The sequence below is a fragment of the Rhamphochromis longiceps genome, linkage group LG6 (assembly GCF_057381845.1).
Source record: "Rhamphochromis longiceps isolate RC_006_pf linkage group LG6, R_longiceps_female_GT1.1, whole genome shotgun sequence".
NCBI classification, from domain to species: domain Eukaryota; kingdom Metazoa; phylum Chordata; class Actinopteri; order Cichliformes; family Cichlidae; genus Rhamphochromis; species Rhamphochromis longiceps.
The window spans coordinates 14,396,514-14,410,555 of NC_140562.1; the positions used below are offsets into that span (position 1 = coordinate 14,396,514).

Genomic DNA, 14,042 nt, shown 5'->3' on the forward strand with positions numbered 1-14,042 from the left:
GTCGCTTTTTATTTCCTTGGGGAACTTCTCGTCTTACAATAAAACAAAGGTATGATCCTTCATATCTTGAGTCCAATGGCACAGACATGAATTTAAATGGCACAACTTCTCTTCTTCTCCACCTTTGGGGTGCAACATATGTATCCGGTCTTCAGCTACAGATGAAATCCAACTAGTCAGAAGGAAGATGTCCGTCTCGGCCACCATATACAAAGGAAACATGCCGGCTTCCACAAACCGGCGCACAAACTTATGTATTTTTAATAGATTGATTGTAAGTTCATGTGAGTGCATCAGTTTGTTGGAAGATGTAACCACTATGTATGTTTATGAGTACAATATCAAGAAGTGGATGACACAGAAACATCAAAAACACAGCTTCACCTGCTGACCTCAGATGAAAGTACGAGTAACTCCTGACACGTTTACATACACAGCTTAACAGGCCTGATTTAATCTGAACATTTCAGAGTTTGTTGAAACAGCAAAGCACAGGTGGACATTTGTACGTGTTACAACAGATAAATCACAGGAATAAAGATTAAAATGAATAGTGGCTCAATATCATTCAGGCTTTATTTTCAGGGTTCTGGGATATAACTCATGCTGTTTCATGATAAAGGAGGATAAAGAACCCTAAATGACCCTGTGTGTTTGTTATACAGTCGACTCCCGGTAGTCGTGGTGATTTGGGACCACAACTGCCGCAAATACTTGAGAACCCCTCTAAAAACGCTTATAACTGCCTATTTTAATAGTTCAAACACCAAATATATCTTAATCTAAAACACTTTATATGATTTCAAAGTCATCTTACAATATTGCCCTTAAAATATTTGGCTTACAGCTACGCGTGAACACTTCTACAACTGTAAGAGTGTTCACGAATACCTGACAGGGGTCGACTGTATTACCATCGGTAATTAGTTGTTACTGTTGCCTGAACAATTATGTCAAGCAATATGTCTGCTGTAAAAGTAGCCTGTTGGTAGCAAAAAAAACATGAATATGCCCGTACGTGTAAGTGTCTCTCTTTGTTACTCCCTCCCGGGATTTACTTTTTTAAAATCAGACTTTAATGACTGCAAATTGTAAACAGAGTACATTCGTGGTTCTGGAGTATATTCTTTACATGGCATCATATGTAGCTGTAACAATTACTGGCATCATTAGAAGACCTTAGATATGCCGGGCATTTCTGTGTTGAAAGGAACATGTGATTGCACCGTGTAAGCTACATGAAAACATCCAGCAGATGGACTGCGTGAGAAGATCCCCATCTATCACAGGGCTGACACAGCTCATAACTCGGCCTTATTCAGAATCACCAGTTAACATTCATTTCATTTCATGTAAAGGAAAGAAATAATTACAAACTATATTGTGCCCTCCGCTTTAATCTCCATTGAGATTATTTTTGGTAGAAGTTTATATTCATAGGTGCGGTGCTGCTACCGGTGACCGTGGGGGCAAAAACCACTCCTCCCTGCTGAGCCGACATCGTGGCTCCAGCGGTAGGATTTAAAGTAGAGGATCCAGAGGATGCAGCTGCTCTGCCCTCTACAGCTGAAAGGACAAAGAAGCAGAGAATCAGTGGTAATGTCTGCACAGAGGCAGACCACAAACAGATTGTCAGTTACAGGTGAGTTTAAGAAACTCTGCATTCACCGCACCTTCAAACTTGCCCTCTAAGTCGTCTGCGATGTTGTTGACATTCATTTTCCTCAGGATCGCGACAGAGACTTTCACAGCCGTCGCTTCACCGTAGCTGTCTATCATACAACTCACAGTGTCCATACGGTCTTGGCCCTCGAGTTTGCTCTTTGGAATTGGTTTGCAGCTGTCCACGATCTTCATGGCGAGGTACCACTTAAAATGTTTATACTCATCATTAGTCAGGTCTTGCAGTTTTTCTAAGAGCAGCTCTGGGACCAGCATGTCTGCTCACTGAACAAACGAGAGAGAGAGAAAATGAGCTCTGTTTCTTTTAAATAAATACTTCTTTCATTCCTTTATGGGCTTAGTTGATCAGAAAATTCATGTCTGTAACTATCTGTCTATTTTAAAGTATATTACACCACATTCAGTTTGTTCAAGATGATCTATAAAACAACAATAAGGCATTTAAGTGTCACTGCCCCCATTATCATAAAAATAATAGGAATACTTAAAAGTGTTGTGCAGTTAACTCCTCGGTTAATGGTTGCTTAGCTTAGAATATTGAACTTTTAAATATTATAAAGAAAAAACATGTGAGTGTAACTTTTCTGGTGTAAATCTTCTGTATTTTTAAGGTTCTGTGAACACAACAGAGACTACTACAATAAGTCCACCAAGAAAATCCTTTGCAAATCTGATGTGTGCATGGAATAAAACATTTATTTATTATGTTGTTGTTTTTAAATATGGTTTTTACTTTCTGCTTTTATTCAAAGGATGTTTTGAAAAAGTCTACGAGGAACCAAAGTTGTACTCAACAGTGTGATCACATTTTTATATGTATGCTATATGCTATCCCCAAACCCTCTGGCTCTCTTCCAGTGTCTCCTCGGTCCTCTCTTCCTCCCGCCAACCAGTTGCATCAGGTGACTTCCCCTCCCTGAACATGGGCTCAAATGAATGTAAATAAACCTGAAGGACTAGTTTAAAACACTGAAGCTAGTCGTGCAGTAGTTTCATTTTTCGTCGCTGTGTTTAGTGGGATCGCAGACAACGAGGAAGTAAATCAGCGTCACCACGTCAGTGAATTAATAGCAGTGCTAATACAACTTCTAAAACCTGCTAATGAACCACATCTGGATCTGGATCATACATCGGTCACTATATGCTCTCAATGTCTGCGTTCGTTCACATCCGATGTAAAGCTGCACACAGACAGAGCGAAAGTAAACAACAAGAAAGTCAAGTTCAAGTCTCCGTCATCCTTTCTAGCTCCTCCTGTTTCCTTTTGTATCGCAGCGCACAGACGTTATTAAACCTCCAAAGATGTGCATTTTAACTTTGGGGAATTTTATGAATCAAAGAACTCACCTCGTCACTGACCCGCCGATATAGCACCAAGCAAAGGATGTAAAGAAAATGGCGCAAACGAGTGCTTTCGGTTTCAAACCCTCTACCGGGAAAGTTCTGCGAAACCTACAGGACTACGTCAGGAGTGACTACTCAACACGTAGTGAACGTATTATGACTTAATGTGTGCACAGCCGTACTTGGTCAAGATACAACTAGTTTATATATATAATCCCGTTGTGTTTATACGTCTTATGTCTATAGTCACATAAACGGAACATTTTGTCCTCCTTGTGATTCTGCCGGTAAAAAACAGCTGCTGTACAGATGTGCCTGAGCGACTGAGGGGTTGGCTGGTACATTGTAGTGATGTGTCGGTCACGAACGAAATGGCTCTTAGAGCCGGGTCTTTGATGTGAACGACGCGAGCCGGCTCTTATCACAAGCCCTGGGTTCTTTTTTTCTTTCTCTCGCCCTCTCTCTCCCACTTTTTTTCCGCTTCACTCCGCATGAGCCTTGTGCTTTGCGCTGGGAAGAGGGGGGAGGGGCGGTAGTGTAGTAGTGGCCGGTAATAAACCAATCCTCATGAAGAACAGTGCTCTTTAATGAATTCAGCACAGACTAACATCGAAGAGGTAGCAGTGACACACATCAGTTATCAGCTAGCCATCTAACTGTATTCTATCTCTAAACCTTTACCAACTCCGCTTTACTCTTATTTTGCGACACCACCCTCTAGTGGTGCAATATGATATAAACATTACAGAACACAACATCTCCTCTCTCTTTATAAAAAGAGTTCACCAAATAGCGTAGTACAGAAATAAAGTAATTCACTGTTTAGCAAACCAAACATACACTGGTGAACTTAAATGTTGCAATAGTTATAACATCAGAATACTACAACTAGAAAAGCTAAATAAGCCTGAAATTGTAAAATAAAAAGAAATTATTCCAGTTTTTCCATTACAATTTTTTCTTAGTGCATTGGTGGCAGGAAATCAGTTCTTCTTAAACCCAAAATAGAACAAGTAATGACATTTCTCTAATGTCCTTTTTCAAGCAACCTATTATGGTACAATATAGTCTTTGTGCCAACGAGGCTTATACTTGACGCGGGGCAGTCTTCTGGCAGTAGGTGAGCCAGTCTGGGTGTGGTGCAACCTAGCAGTGTCAGCGTTCTTTTCAGTCACTGGGCGACAGCGTGCTAGATGAGTGGCATTCCAAATCTTTCCATTACTCAGCAAGAAGGCATTCAAGCCTTTGGCTTTTGTTACTGTTACAGGAGGGGTAAATCTGGGATGTCCTTTAGGGACATGGTGGGGTTTCCTTATCCTCACACTCTCTCCTGGTAGAAAAGAAGGTTTCCGTGCGTGACGCCTACCATCAGTGTAACGTTGCATTTTCAACTGATATTTCTGAACTGAGTGACGTGCAACGTCATCCAGTGGAGACACAGCAGGAGGCAAAGGGAGGACATCCAGTTTAGTACGCATCTTCCTGCCATACAGGAGTTCATAGGGAGAGAGGGAAGTAGTTGCATGCTGCGTTGCACGGTAAACTTGAAGCCAATCCAGCACAGTCGCCTTCCATGGTTTTGACTGCTGGATTGCTGTCTGGATACAGGTGCGGAGGGCACGATGAAACCGTTCGATTGCTCCGTTTGCACCTGGGTAGTAGACAGATGTTCTGCTGTGGGAGATGCCTCTATTCTGAAGGAATGAGGTGAACATTGCAGAGGTGAACTGTGTACCATTGTCAGTTACGATGTTCTCTGGGTTGCCATGACGACTAAAGACAGATGAGAGGAACTGAATGACATCATCAGTAGTAGCAGAAGGTGAAAAGGCAAGCTCAGGCCATTTGGAGTAGTAGTCAGTCAATGTTATGACGTATCTACAAGCAGGTATTGCAGTATCAAAAGGCCCAACAATGTCAAGACCAAGTTTTTTCCACGGTCCATCAGGCAGTGGGACGGGTTGGAGAGGAGCAGGATTAGTATGTGCAGTTTTGTCATTGGACTGGCAAAGGAGGCATGAGGTTATGGCAGACTGGACTTGTGAGTCCATTTTTGGCCACCAGTAGAGATCTCGTAGTCTTTGTTTTGTGCGCACAATCCCTTGGTGACTTTCATGTGCCAGCGCAATGAGTTTAGGTCTCACTGAAAGTGGTGCAATGAGCCTTGAGCCTCTGAGAACATAATCACTCAGGGTTGAAAGTTCATTACGGATTTTGTAGTAAGGTGCAAGCGTGACATCAAGTGCTTTGATTGAGGCAGGCCAGCCGCTTTGTATTTGTGAACGCAAAGCAACCAGTTCAGGGCAAGTTGAACAGGCAGAGTCAAAGTCCGCAACTGGAAGAGAGGACATGGCAGCAGAAACTTGGGCTACCATTTCATGATCTGCATCCGATGTAGGATGGGAAGAAACAGGCAGGGGCAGGCGAGAGAGATAGTCAGCTGTATAGTTCTGAGAACCTGGGCGGTAAATAACATCATAGTCAAAACACAGGAGGCGGGCAGACCAGCGGGCGATGCGCATTCCAGCCCTATTAATCCCTTTGGTGCTCAGCAGTGTTGTCAGAGCTTGGTGGTCTGTCCGCAGAGTAAAACGTCGGCCCCACAAATACGTTCTCCATTTCTCTGCAGCCCACACACAAGCATAAGCTTCTTTTTCAACAGTTGAGTACTTTTGTTCTGTTGCAGACATTGTGTGGGAAGTAAACGCCACAGGTTTTTCTGTGCCATCAGGTTGCACTTGAGCAAATACAGCACCAAGCCCATAGTCACTTGCATCAGTAGAGATCACGACACACAAGGCAGGGTCAAACAGTAGCAGTGCAGGACTATTCACCAGGAGTTTTTTACTTCTTCAAAGCTCGCTTGTGCATCTAAAGTCCATGTGAAGGTGTTCTTGTCGTTAGCACAGGCACGCATAGGGGCTACAACAGTTGCAAAGTTTGGCAAGAACTTGGAGTACCATGACACCAAGCCCAGGAAGGATCTCAGAGCAACAGCATCAGATGGGGGAGGGGCTCTCAAAACAGCATCAATATGCTCCTCATCAGGAAGAATGCCATCAGCAGTGACAACATGACCTAGGAAGCGTAGCGATGTCTTCCTAAAATGGCATTTGTTTTCGTTAAGCACAAGTCCAGCATCTTTGAGCTTCTGCAGGACAGTGCTAAGGTTTTGGTCATGCTCAGCTGCACTTTTACTGTAGACAGTAAGGTCATCCAGGTAGTTTTGGACACCTGGGAGGTCTTTAAGGATTTCAGCCATCATTTTCTGAAAAGCTGAGGGGGCAGAGGCCAGTCCATAAGGTACTCTGCAGAATCTGAAGAGTCCATCATGTGTAATGAATGCTGTCAAATCTCTGCTATCTTCATGCAGGGGCAGCTGGTAGTATGCATTTGCAAGATCAATTGTAGAAAACACTTTTGCACCCTGTAAGCTGGCAAACAATTCATCCACATGTGGTAAGGGGTAGCAATCAGTGATCACAGCTTTGTTTGGTTCACGGAGGTCTGCACACAGCCTTATTCCACCAGTTTTCCGTCCTGTCACAACAATTGGGGATACCCATGGTGATGCATCAATCCGTTCAATGACACCAGCTTTGAGTAAACGATCCAGTTCTGCTGAAACTGAAGCCCTCACAGCAAACGGGAGACGTCGCAGCTTCTGACGCACAGGTTTGACTGTTGGGTCAACTTTCACTTTATGCACAAAGGCACGCACGCAGCCAATATCTGGGGCAGCAGGGATGCAAGAAGCAGGTGATGGATTTGTAGACATCACAGAAGCAGTAGGATCAGTACATGGAGGTAGAACAGTATTGCCTTCGTGTATGTAACTAGTTGAAGGTCAGGTGGTTGTAGTGGCGTACCACTGAAGTGCTCTTCGTAGATGTGGTTAGGCAGGATAGAAACTGCAGAACCTGTGTCCACAATCAGTTCAATGTCCTTAGCTGATGAGGTAGGTGTTCTCACATTTATGCTGCATTGCAATCCTTTTGATGCATGAGAAGGATCTGTTAAGTAAAGGACTGTGAGTTTTGGTAAATGGACTTCCCGTACATCTCTTGTCTTGGATGAGCAGCAGACACGAGCAAAATGTCAAATTTTATGACACAGTTTACAAGTAGCTTTGGCAGCAGGACACTGACGAAAGTTGGCTAAATGACTGTTTGAACCACATCTAAAACAGTTCTTAGATGTTTTTGTTGCATGAGATGGCTTTGCAGGGTGAGCATTGTACTTATGTTTCCTCTGCATGGAGTGCGAGTGAGACTGCACAGCTTGGACTGGGGTACTACTGTCTGCAGCTATGGATTTAGCTTGTTGAACTGCAGATTCCATTTGTGTTGCCAGTGTAACAGCTTTATCTAGAGTCAAATCAGGTTCCAGCAAGAGTCTTTCTCTTATGCTGGGGCTAGACACATGTTCAACTAGCTGATCACGGATCATTTCTTCTGTCCTGTCATCAAACTCACATTTAGAAGCAAGGTCACGCAAGCTCGCCACATACTGGATAACAGTCTCATGTGAAGCTTGTGTTTGCTGTCTGAAAGCATGTCTTTCCACAACAACATTTACCTTGGGTGAAAAGTATTGTTCTAGGGCAGTAACAGCAGAGGCGAAAGTGTCACCTGTGTTTGGCAGTGAGTAGAAAATCCTTTGTCCCTCAGTTCCTAAGCAGTGAAGTAAAGTAGCTCTTCTTCGTGCTTCAGGCCAAGCATTCCCTGTTGCATTGATCACAAGCAAATAATTGTTGAACATACGCATCCACATGTTGAATGGCAAAGCAGGATCTCCAGGGCAAGGCAAAAACATCGGCGGCGGATGGACGTTTGCAGCCATGATGACTCAGCAAAAAAACTCAAAGCAGAAAAAAAAAAAAACACGCAGGGGTTACTCGTCGCCAAAATGTAGTAGCGGCCGGTAATAAACCAATCCTCATGAAGAACAGTGCTCTTTAATGAATTCAGCACAGACTAACATCGAAGAGGTAGCAGTGACACACATCAGTTATCAGCTAGCCATCTAACTGTTTTCTATCTCTAAACCTTTACCGACTCCGCTTTACTCTTATTTTGCGACACCACCCTCTAGTGGTGCAATATGATATAAACATTACAGAACACAACAGGTAGTTACACACTCAGTAGCACAGGAACAGAGGAGGGAGAGACAGAGAAAGACAGCCAGGGACAACAAGGTCACATTAGAAAGGTATAGTAATCATCCACAACTATTTTCGGTTGCAGATGATAAAGGATTCAGAAAGTTTATTCATGCAGGCCCATATGACAGAGAATATGCATCTTCTTTTTGTTTTCATATTTTAGTTTATATTTAATTGTGTTGTGGTTTGCAGTGTTTTGTGTTGTTTCACTTTAAATTTGTAAAAGGAAAAAGCTGAAAATTTAAATAGTTAAAAGTTGAAATGTGAATATTTGATTTTTGTATTATATGATTTATTTATTATATTTTATGTGGCGTGAATAAATAAAAGTATATTTACGGTGGCCCCTACAGACAAAGCATGTAAAAACTCCAAAACACGTAAAAACTCCAAAACACGTAAAAAAACTCAAAGCACGTACAAAACACAACAGAAGTGCTCCAGGATGCTAGGGCGCAGTGTTGAGCTTTTGTTACCTAGTGGCTACACAAGCCAGCAAGTACCAATGACCGGATTTGGTGTGTGGTAATAACAGGTAAATGAACATTGTTTTTAAATTATTTGAATATATATATGTGAGTGCACAAACAATACACATATGCTTTCAACTGTGTAATTTAAGTGATCTAGGTAACCAGTGGCGGTCCTAGCCTGTTTGGCGCCCCGGGCGAACACTCCCTCTGCCCCCCCCCCCCCCCCCCACACACACACACACGCACACACACACACACACATATAAAACATAAAACATATTAAGGATTATACATTAACATAAAACTGTTGTCGGAACCATACTGAATTTCGCCATAGAAACACACACACACACACACACACACACACACACACACACACACACACACACACACACACACACACACACACACACACACACACATATAAAGAGAGAGAGAGTATGCATTGTATGCAAACGGCTACCAAACAGCCATCATAATTCGTCATACAATGAGAACAGGACAAATCAACAATTGACAATGACTAATTAATATTAAAATCTGTAACATAATGTATTGTTTGGAGTTTAGTCTGTTACTGTTACTATTTTTACCATTTCTTTTTGGAGCAACTGTAATCCACATTATTTCCTTAGGGATTAATAAAGTATTCTGATCCTGATTCTGATTGTTTCAGGATGACCTGCCATTATCCAATGACACATCTGCTTACCTGTATCTTTTGCTCGTTTCTCCTCCTCTTCTTTTCTCTTTTTTCTAAACTGAGGACCTGATGGCTTTGAACTTTTCTTGTCCATCTTTTCTTGTCCATACTGGACTCCAGTATGAACACAAATCCCCCAACCCGAGGATCACCACAACATAACCTAATAGACCTACACCTTCGTTCACAGATTCACTTTGTCTAGGGTGTATTTCTGGGATTTCACACAACCCAGGATTCAAGTCATGAATACATAAAGGGCTTGGATTTCCATCATTATGAATGAAATGTGCTCTATTTGGAAGCAGCCCCCCCCCCCCCCCCCCTTTCGACGGGTTGTGTGTGAGACTTTAAATCATCAAACTGTAAATTATAAATTGTAAATTGTTATTGATCCCTTTACCCCGAGTCCTAAAGTGTATATTTATTTTCTTACTCTTCTTATATTTATTGTTTGTTTACTTGCACTGCTGTAACTGGAGCCTCATCGTCTCGTCTCTCTATTTACTGGACTGTAGCGGAGATGACAATAAAGTTTACTTTGACTTCAGCAGCGAGCAGGCGCACCGAGGGCTCTTGCGTTTACTTTTCGCGTATAGAATTTCGAAAAAACATCGGTGCAAATTATAAGTCTGTATCATGATGTCTGGTGTTTTCGTGTTTGTTGTTTTGTTTTTATTTTGTTTTATTTTGCGAGTTGGTTATTAGATACTGCTCCAGCTGGTCAGAGAATCCCCCGCCGCCCCGCCCTCTCCTCCCTGTGCCGCAAGCAGCAGGCGCACCTCGCAAACGGAGGGCGCTCTCACTCCCAGCAAATGGGCGATAGAAAACCGATCGGTGCTTATGCCATTCCCAATATGCGCTGGCTGATGTCGGGGCAGCATGAGTACGAGCAATTTTTTATTTTTTATTTTTTTTTGCTGATGCCTGTGATGCCGCCCCCCACCACGATGCCGCCCTGGGCAACCGCCCGTGTCGCCCGTATCAAAAACCGCTACTGTAGGTAGCTCTGTTTTGGAAGTTCAGTTAACGCTAGAAATCTGTTTTGGGGTTTGTACATGCTTTGTCTCTAGGGGCCACCGCATATATTTATATATAAACATATATAAATAAAACCACTACTTACATTAGTAATTCCTTTTGTGCATAATTTTATATTATTGTTAATAATAAATTAATTAAAGCAACAAAACAACCTGAAGAGCCGGTTCGGAGCCGAAAGAGCCGGCTCTTTTTAGTGAGCCGAGCCGAAAGAGCCGGTTCTCTAAAAAGAGCCGGAAATCCCATCACTAGTACATTGTCTGTCACTGCCACAGAGGGCAGGTCACGTCACAGTCTGCTCATTTTGCAGTGGTCAGTTTGTGGAACATGCACAAAGTATTTTATCATTTTCATGGATCGGGCGTGTTGTTGTTGCATAAAAAGATCACACAATAATAATAATAATTATAATAATTATAATAATAATAATGAATTAAAACAGAAAATATAAAAAAATGACAAAATATGATTAGAGACACATCTTCAATAAATAGTATCTGGGTCAAAGTGTGCAAATACTCCACATAGGAAATTATCACAAGACTTTTTTTTTTCTTCAGTGAGACTTAAAACATGCATAATAATATTAGCCTATAGCGTTATGTGTTATTTGTGTAAAAACGTCTATTTCTTTATTTTAGTCATTAAATCTGTTATAATACAAGTGTTGTGTCTGCCAGACTCTCTCTCCTTAAGGTACCTTTTCCCCCATTGATGTTCCAGGGATGTACCTTTCATTGGTGTGGATTTAACAGGCATTCTTCACATTTGTGATTTGTGTTTACTGTTATTTTGTGTTGTTGCTGACATCCACCTGGATGATCATAAAGCTTACTACTACCTCTTGTAGCACTTACGTGGAGGTATATATACACAGTGCTGATGGATAATTACCAAGGTAATGAGTAATTTGGGCTAGTATCAGAAGATTAAGAACGACTCTTAGAGCTCTGGTACATGAATGGCAAAGAAACCAGACAAACACAGTTGTGTGGCTTAAAAGTACTTTAGTGATGTTAAGCCTTTTAAAAGAAATCAACACAAGATTACAACAGGTTTTAACAGAACTTATGAAAATGTATAAGTAATGTCTAAAATTTTCCCCCAAAGTAGCAAAAAAATAGAATAAAAATAAAACTGTGCCACTTTGATGAGGAGCTCTTTTTGTGATACTGTTGCCATCTCTCCCAGGATGAATCCCTGAGCAGTGAAAGAGCATATCAGTTGTTTAACATGTTACTCTCTTCCTTGTAGGCTGCTGTGTTTTATTTTAATTTTTGAAATCACACCACATGAACATATATCCTCTAGTATGTTATGCACTTTCACATATCATATTAATAAACACAGTGGGCCACCATTACCAAAATATGCCAGTGTCAGTCCAGCCCTGAACCCAGATGATCCAGAATGCAATAAGACTTAAAATGGAGAGCAGTTCAGAGTCAGTTCAATATTAATGGAGTTCGTTTCTGTTATCACATGTTTACACTGACTTGCCTACTATTGCAACGTGGAAATGTTCTCAGTTGTTTGTGTTGTATGTTGTATGTTTGTGTCATTATCTTGAAAAAAATTAAATGTTATACTTTTTAAAATCACTGTCCATCCATCCATCCATCCATCCATCCATCCATCCACTTCCTCTTCTCCTTTTCAGGGTTGCAGGGGTTGATGGAGCCTATCCCAGCTGTCTTAGGGCGAGAGGCAGAGTACACCCTGGACAGGTCGCCAGTCTGTCACAGGGCTAACACAGACAGAGACATCCAATCACAATCACATTCACTCCCACATTCACACCTATGGGCAATTTAGTGTTTCCAGTTAACCTGTCCCCCACTTTAAAATCACTGTTTTCTACTAAAACTCCATTGTTAGCTATAGGGACAATCAACCCCATTCCTTCTGACAGCTAACCCAGCTATGGGGTCAAAATTTCAGAGTGTCATAGATGAATGAATGAACAGCAGTTCATCAAAGAGTAAAAAGTGTGATACCCAACCCCAGTCTACCCCACAGTTTCTCTCTCAAACACGCTCCTGGGAGGAGCATATTTAAAGGAACCACACAAACTTGATTTACCGGCATGCAATTTCCTGCAAATTATACTAAATTTAACGCTGTGAAAGAATTCTTTGTTTTGTAACTGATGCGGTTTTGATAATCTTGCGTTGGTTTAGCTGCAATCAGTGGGGGAAATGTTATCAGAAGGAGTGCATAATTGGCTCTGCCCCGGTTTCACCCTGCATGTTTAGAGCCGTGCGTAATTCTGGTCAGTGTATGAATCAGTGGAACCGAGACAATGAAGCCTGTAATGCAGACTATAAAAACAAAAACAACGAGCTCAAAGACCCCAAAACAAAAAACTGTTGAGTCAGTGACAAGTTTTGTGGAATTTCCTATACTAACGATATGCTTCAGCATAAAAGCTGTGCTTATGAGTGAAAGAGAGGCGCTATTATTGACATTAAGACATAAATAGGAGTCATATATAGATTATATGGTGGAAGAAAAAAAAGGGAAAAAACCAATCAGATGTTGTTAGCTGATTGAAGCTGATTTTTTAGTGCTTTTTTCCCCCAGTATAACACATCAATGGGATGATTATTTTTATTCTCAAAAGCTCTGTATCAGTGTATTGCTATGTAACTACTCTCTCTTTCTCTCTCATAGAGACACACACGCGCACACACACACAGACACACACACACACATTCTTGCCCTCCACGTTGCAACACTACACTTCATTTTTCTTGACCCTCCCTTCCTTCCTCTCTTCATATACCAACAGAGAACGCCCATGGTGGGTTTCAGAGGCCAGAGCAAAGGAACTCCCTCGTCATCAACTTCAGACACACAGAAGCAAAGCAAATACACACACCCCACACCCACATGTGCACTCACTCACTCACTCACTCACACACACACTCACACACCCCACAGTTCCACATAAACTAAAAGAACCCACTGCTACCTCATAAGTCTCAGGCTGTGGCACCGTCAGCATCGATCAGCTGTTAACGTGACATAGAAGAAGGATGGCTTCTCCTGGATGGGCCGTTGCGCTCATGCTGTTTCAGCTCTTCCACTCAGGTGAGTGAACTGATGGCTGAGTGGGTGCAGTGGGCAGCTCTGATGAGAAGAACCTGTTCAGTGTAGAAGCCAATTGGGCGATAGAAGCAGATAAGGTTAAAAAGTAAGGTTAAAGAGTGTGACAAGAGAGATAACTGGGACTGAAGATGACTGGGCAGAGTGTGGTGGCTGCGCTTGTAAGAACCCCTGAGGCAAATTGATTTGTAGTTAAAAATGACATGTGATCACTTTTCTGAGGGTAAAGTTACTTTTTTTACTCTGCTAACCCAATCCAAGCATTTCAGCTCAGGTTTTTCCAAAATTGTAGGAAACTATTTAACTTTAAAAAAACGTAATATGTTGTTAGAGAGGATTCAAAGCGGTTACACATGATCATATCAAACATGAGACATTTGAAAACATAACACAAAACATTATCTACACATGTAAAGCTCCATTCTGCATCTGAAGAAATTTGAATTTGTGATTCTTAGACAGACTTAGCTGACAGTACTTCCCATTCACATTTTGAACGCAGGCTTTTCCTTAAATATTTCCA

The 14,042-nt window shown here is 41.8% G+C and overlaps 2 protein-coding genes across 5 annotated transcripts in view; one reads left to right on the forward strand and one right to left on the reverse strand.

The window, feature by feature from the left end:
* LOC146667672 (caspase b-like) overlaps window positions 1–14,042 on the reverse strand; it is a 16,972-nt gene continuing 2,930 nt past the window's right edge. Inside the window, exons 2-4 of one of the 3 annotated variants that reach the window (XM_085409328.1) lie at window positions 13,386–13,499; window positions 1,674–1,947; window positions 1–1,566 (exon numbers count right to left, since the gene is read on the reverse strand). In XM_085409328.1, coding sequence (XP_085265454.1) covers window positions 1,412–1,566; window positions 1,674–1,938 — 420 coding nt within the window. In that variant the 5' untranslated portion in view covers window positions 1,939–1,947; window positions 13,386–13,499 and the 3' untranslated portion in view covers window positions 1–1,411. Of the gene's footprint in view, window positions 1,567–1,673; window positions 1,948–3,030; window positions 3,161–7,658; window positions 8,067–13,385; window positions 13,500–14,042 lie in introns of those variants that run through there. The other 2 variants (XM_085409329.1, XM_085409327.1) reach the window with 2 other exon arrangements.
* LOC146667673 (hemicentin-1-like) overlaps window positions 13,283–14,042 on the forward strand; it is a 9,670-nt gene continuing 8,910 nt past the window's right edge. For both annotated transcript variants that reach the window (XM_085409326.1, XM_085409325.1), the window contains exon 1: window positions 13,283–13,504. In XM_085409326.1, coding sequence (XP_085265452.1) covers window positions 13,450–13,504 — 55 coding nt within the window. In that variant the 5' untranslated portion in view covers window positions 13,283–13,449. The remainder of the gene's footprint in view (window positions 13,505–14,042) is intronic.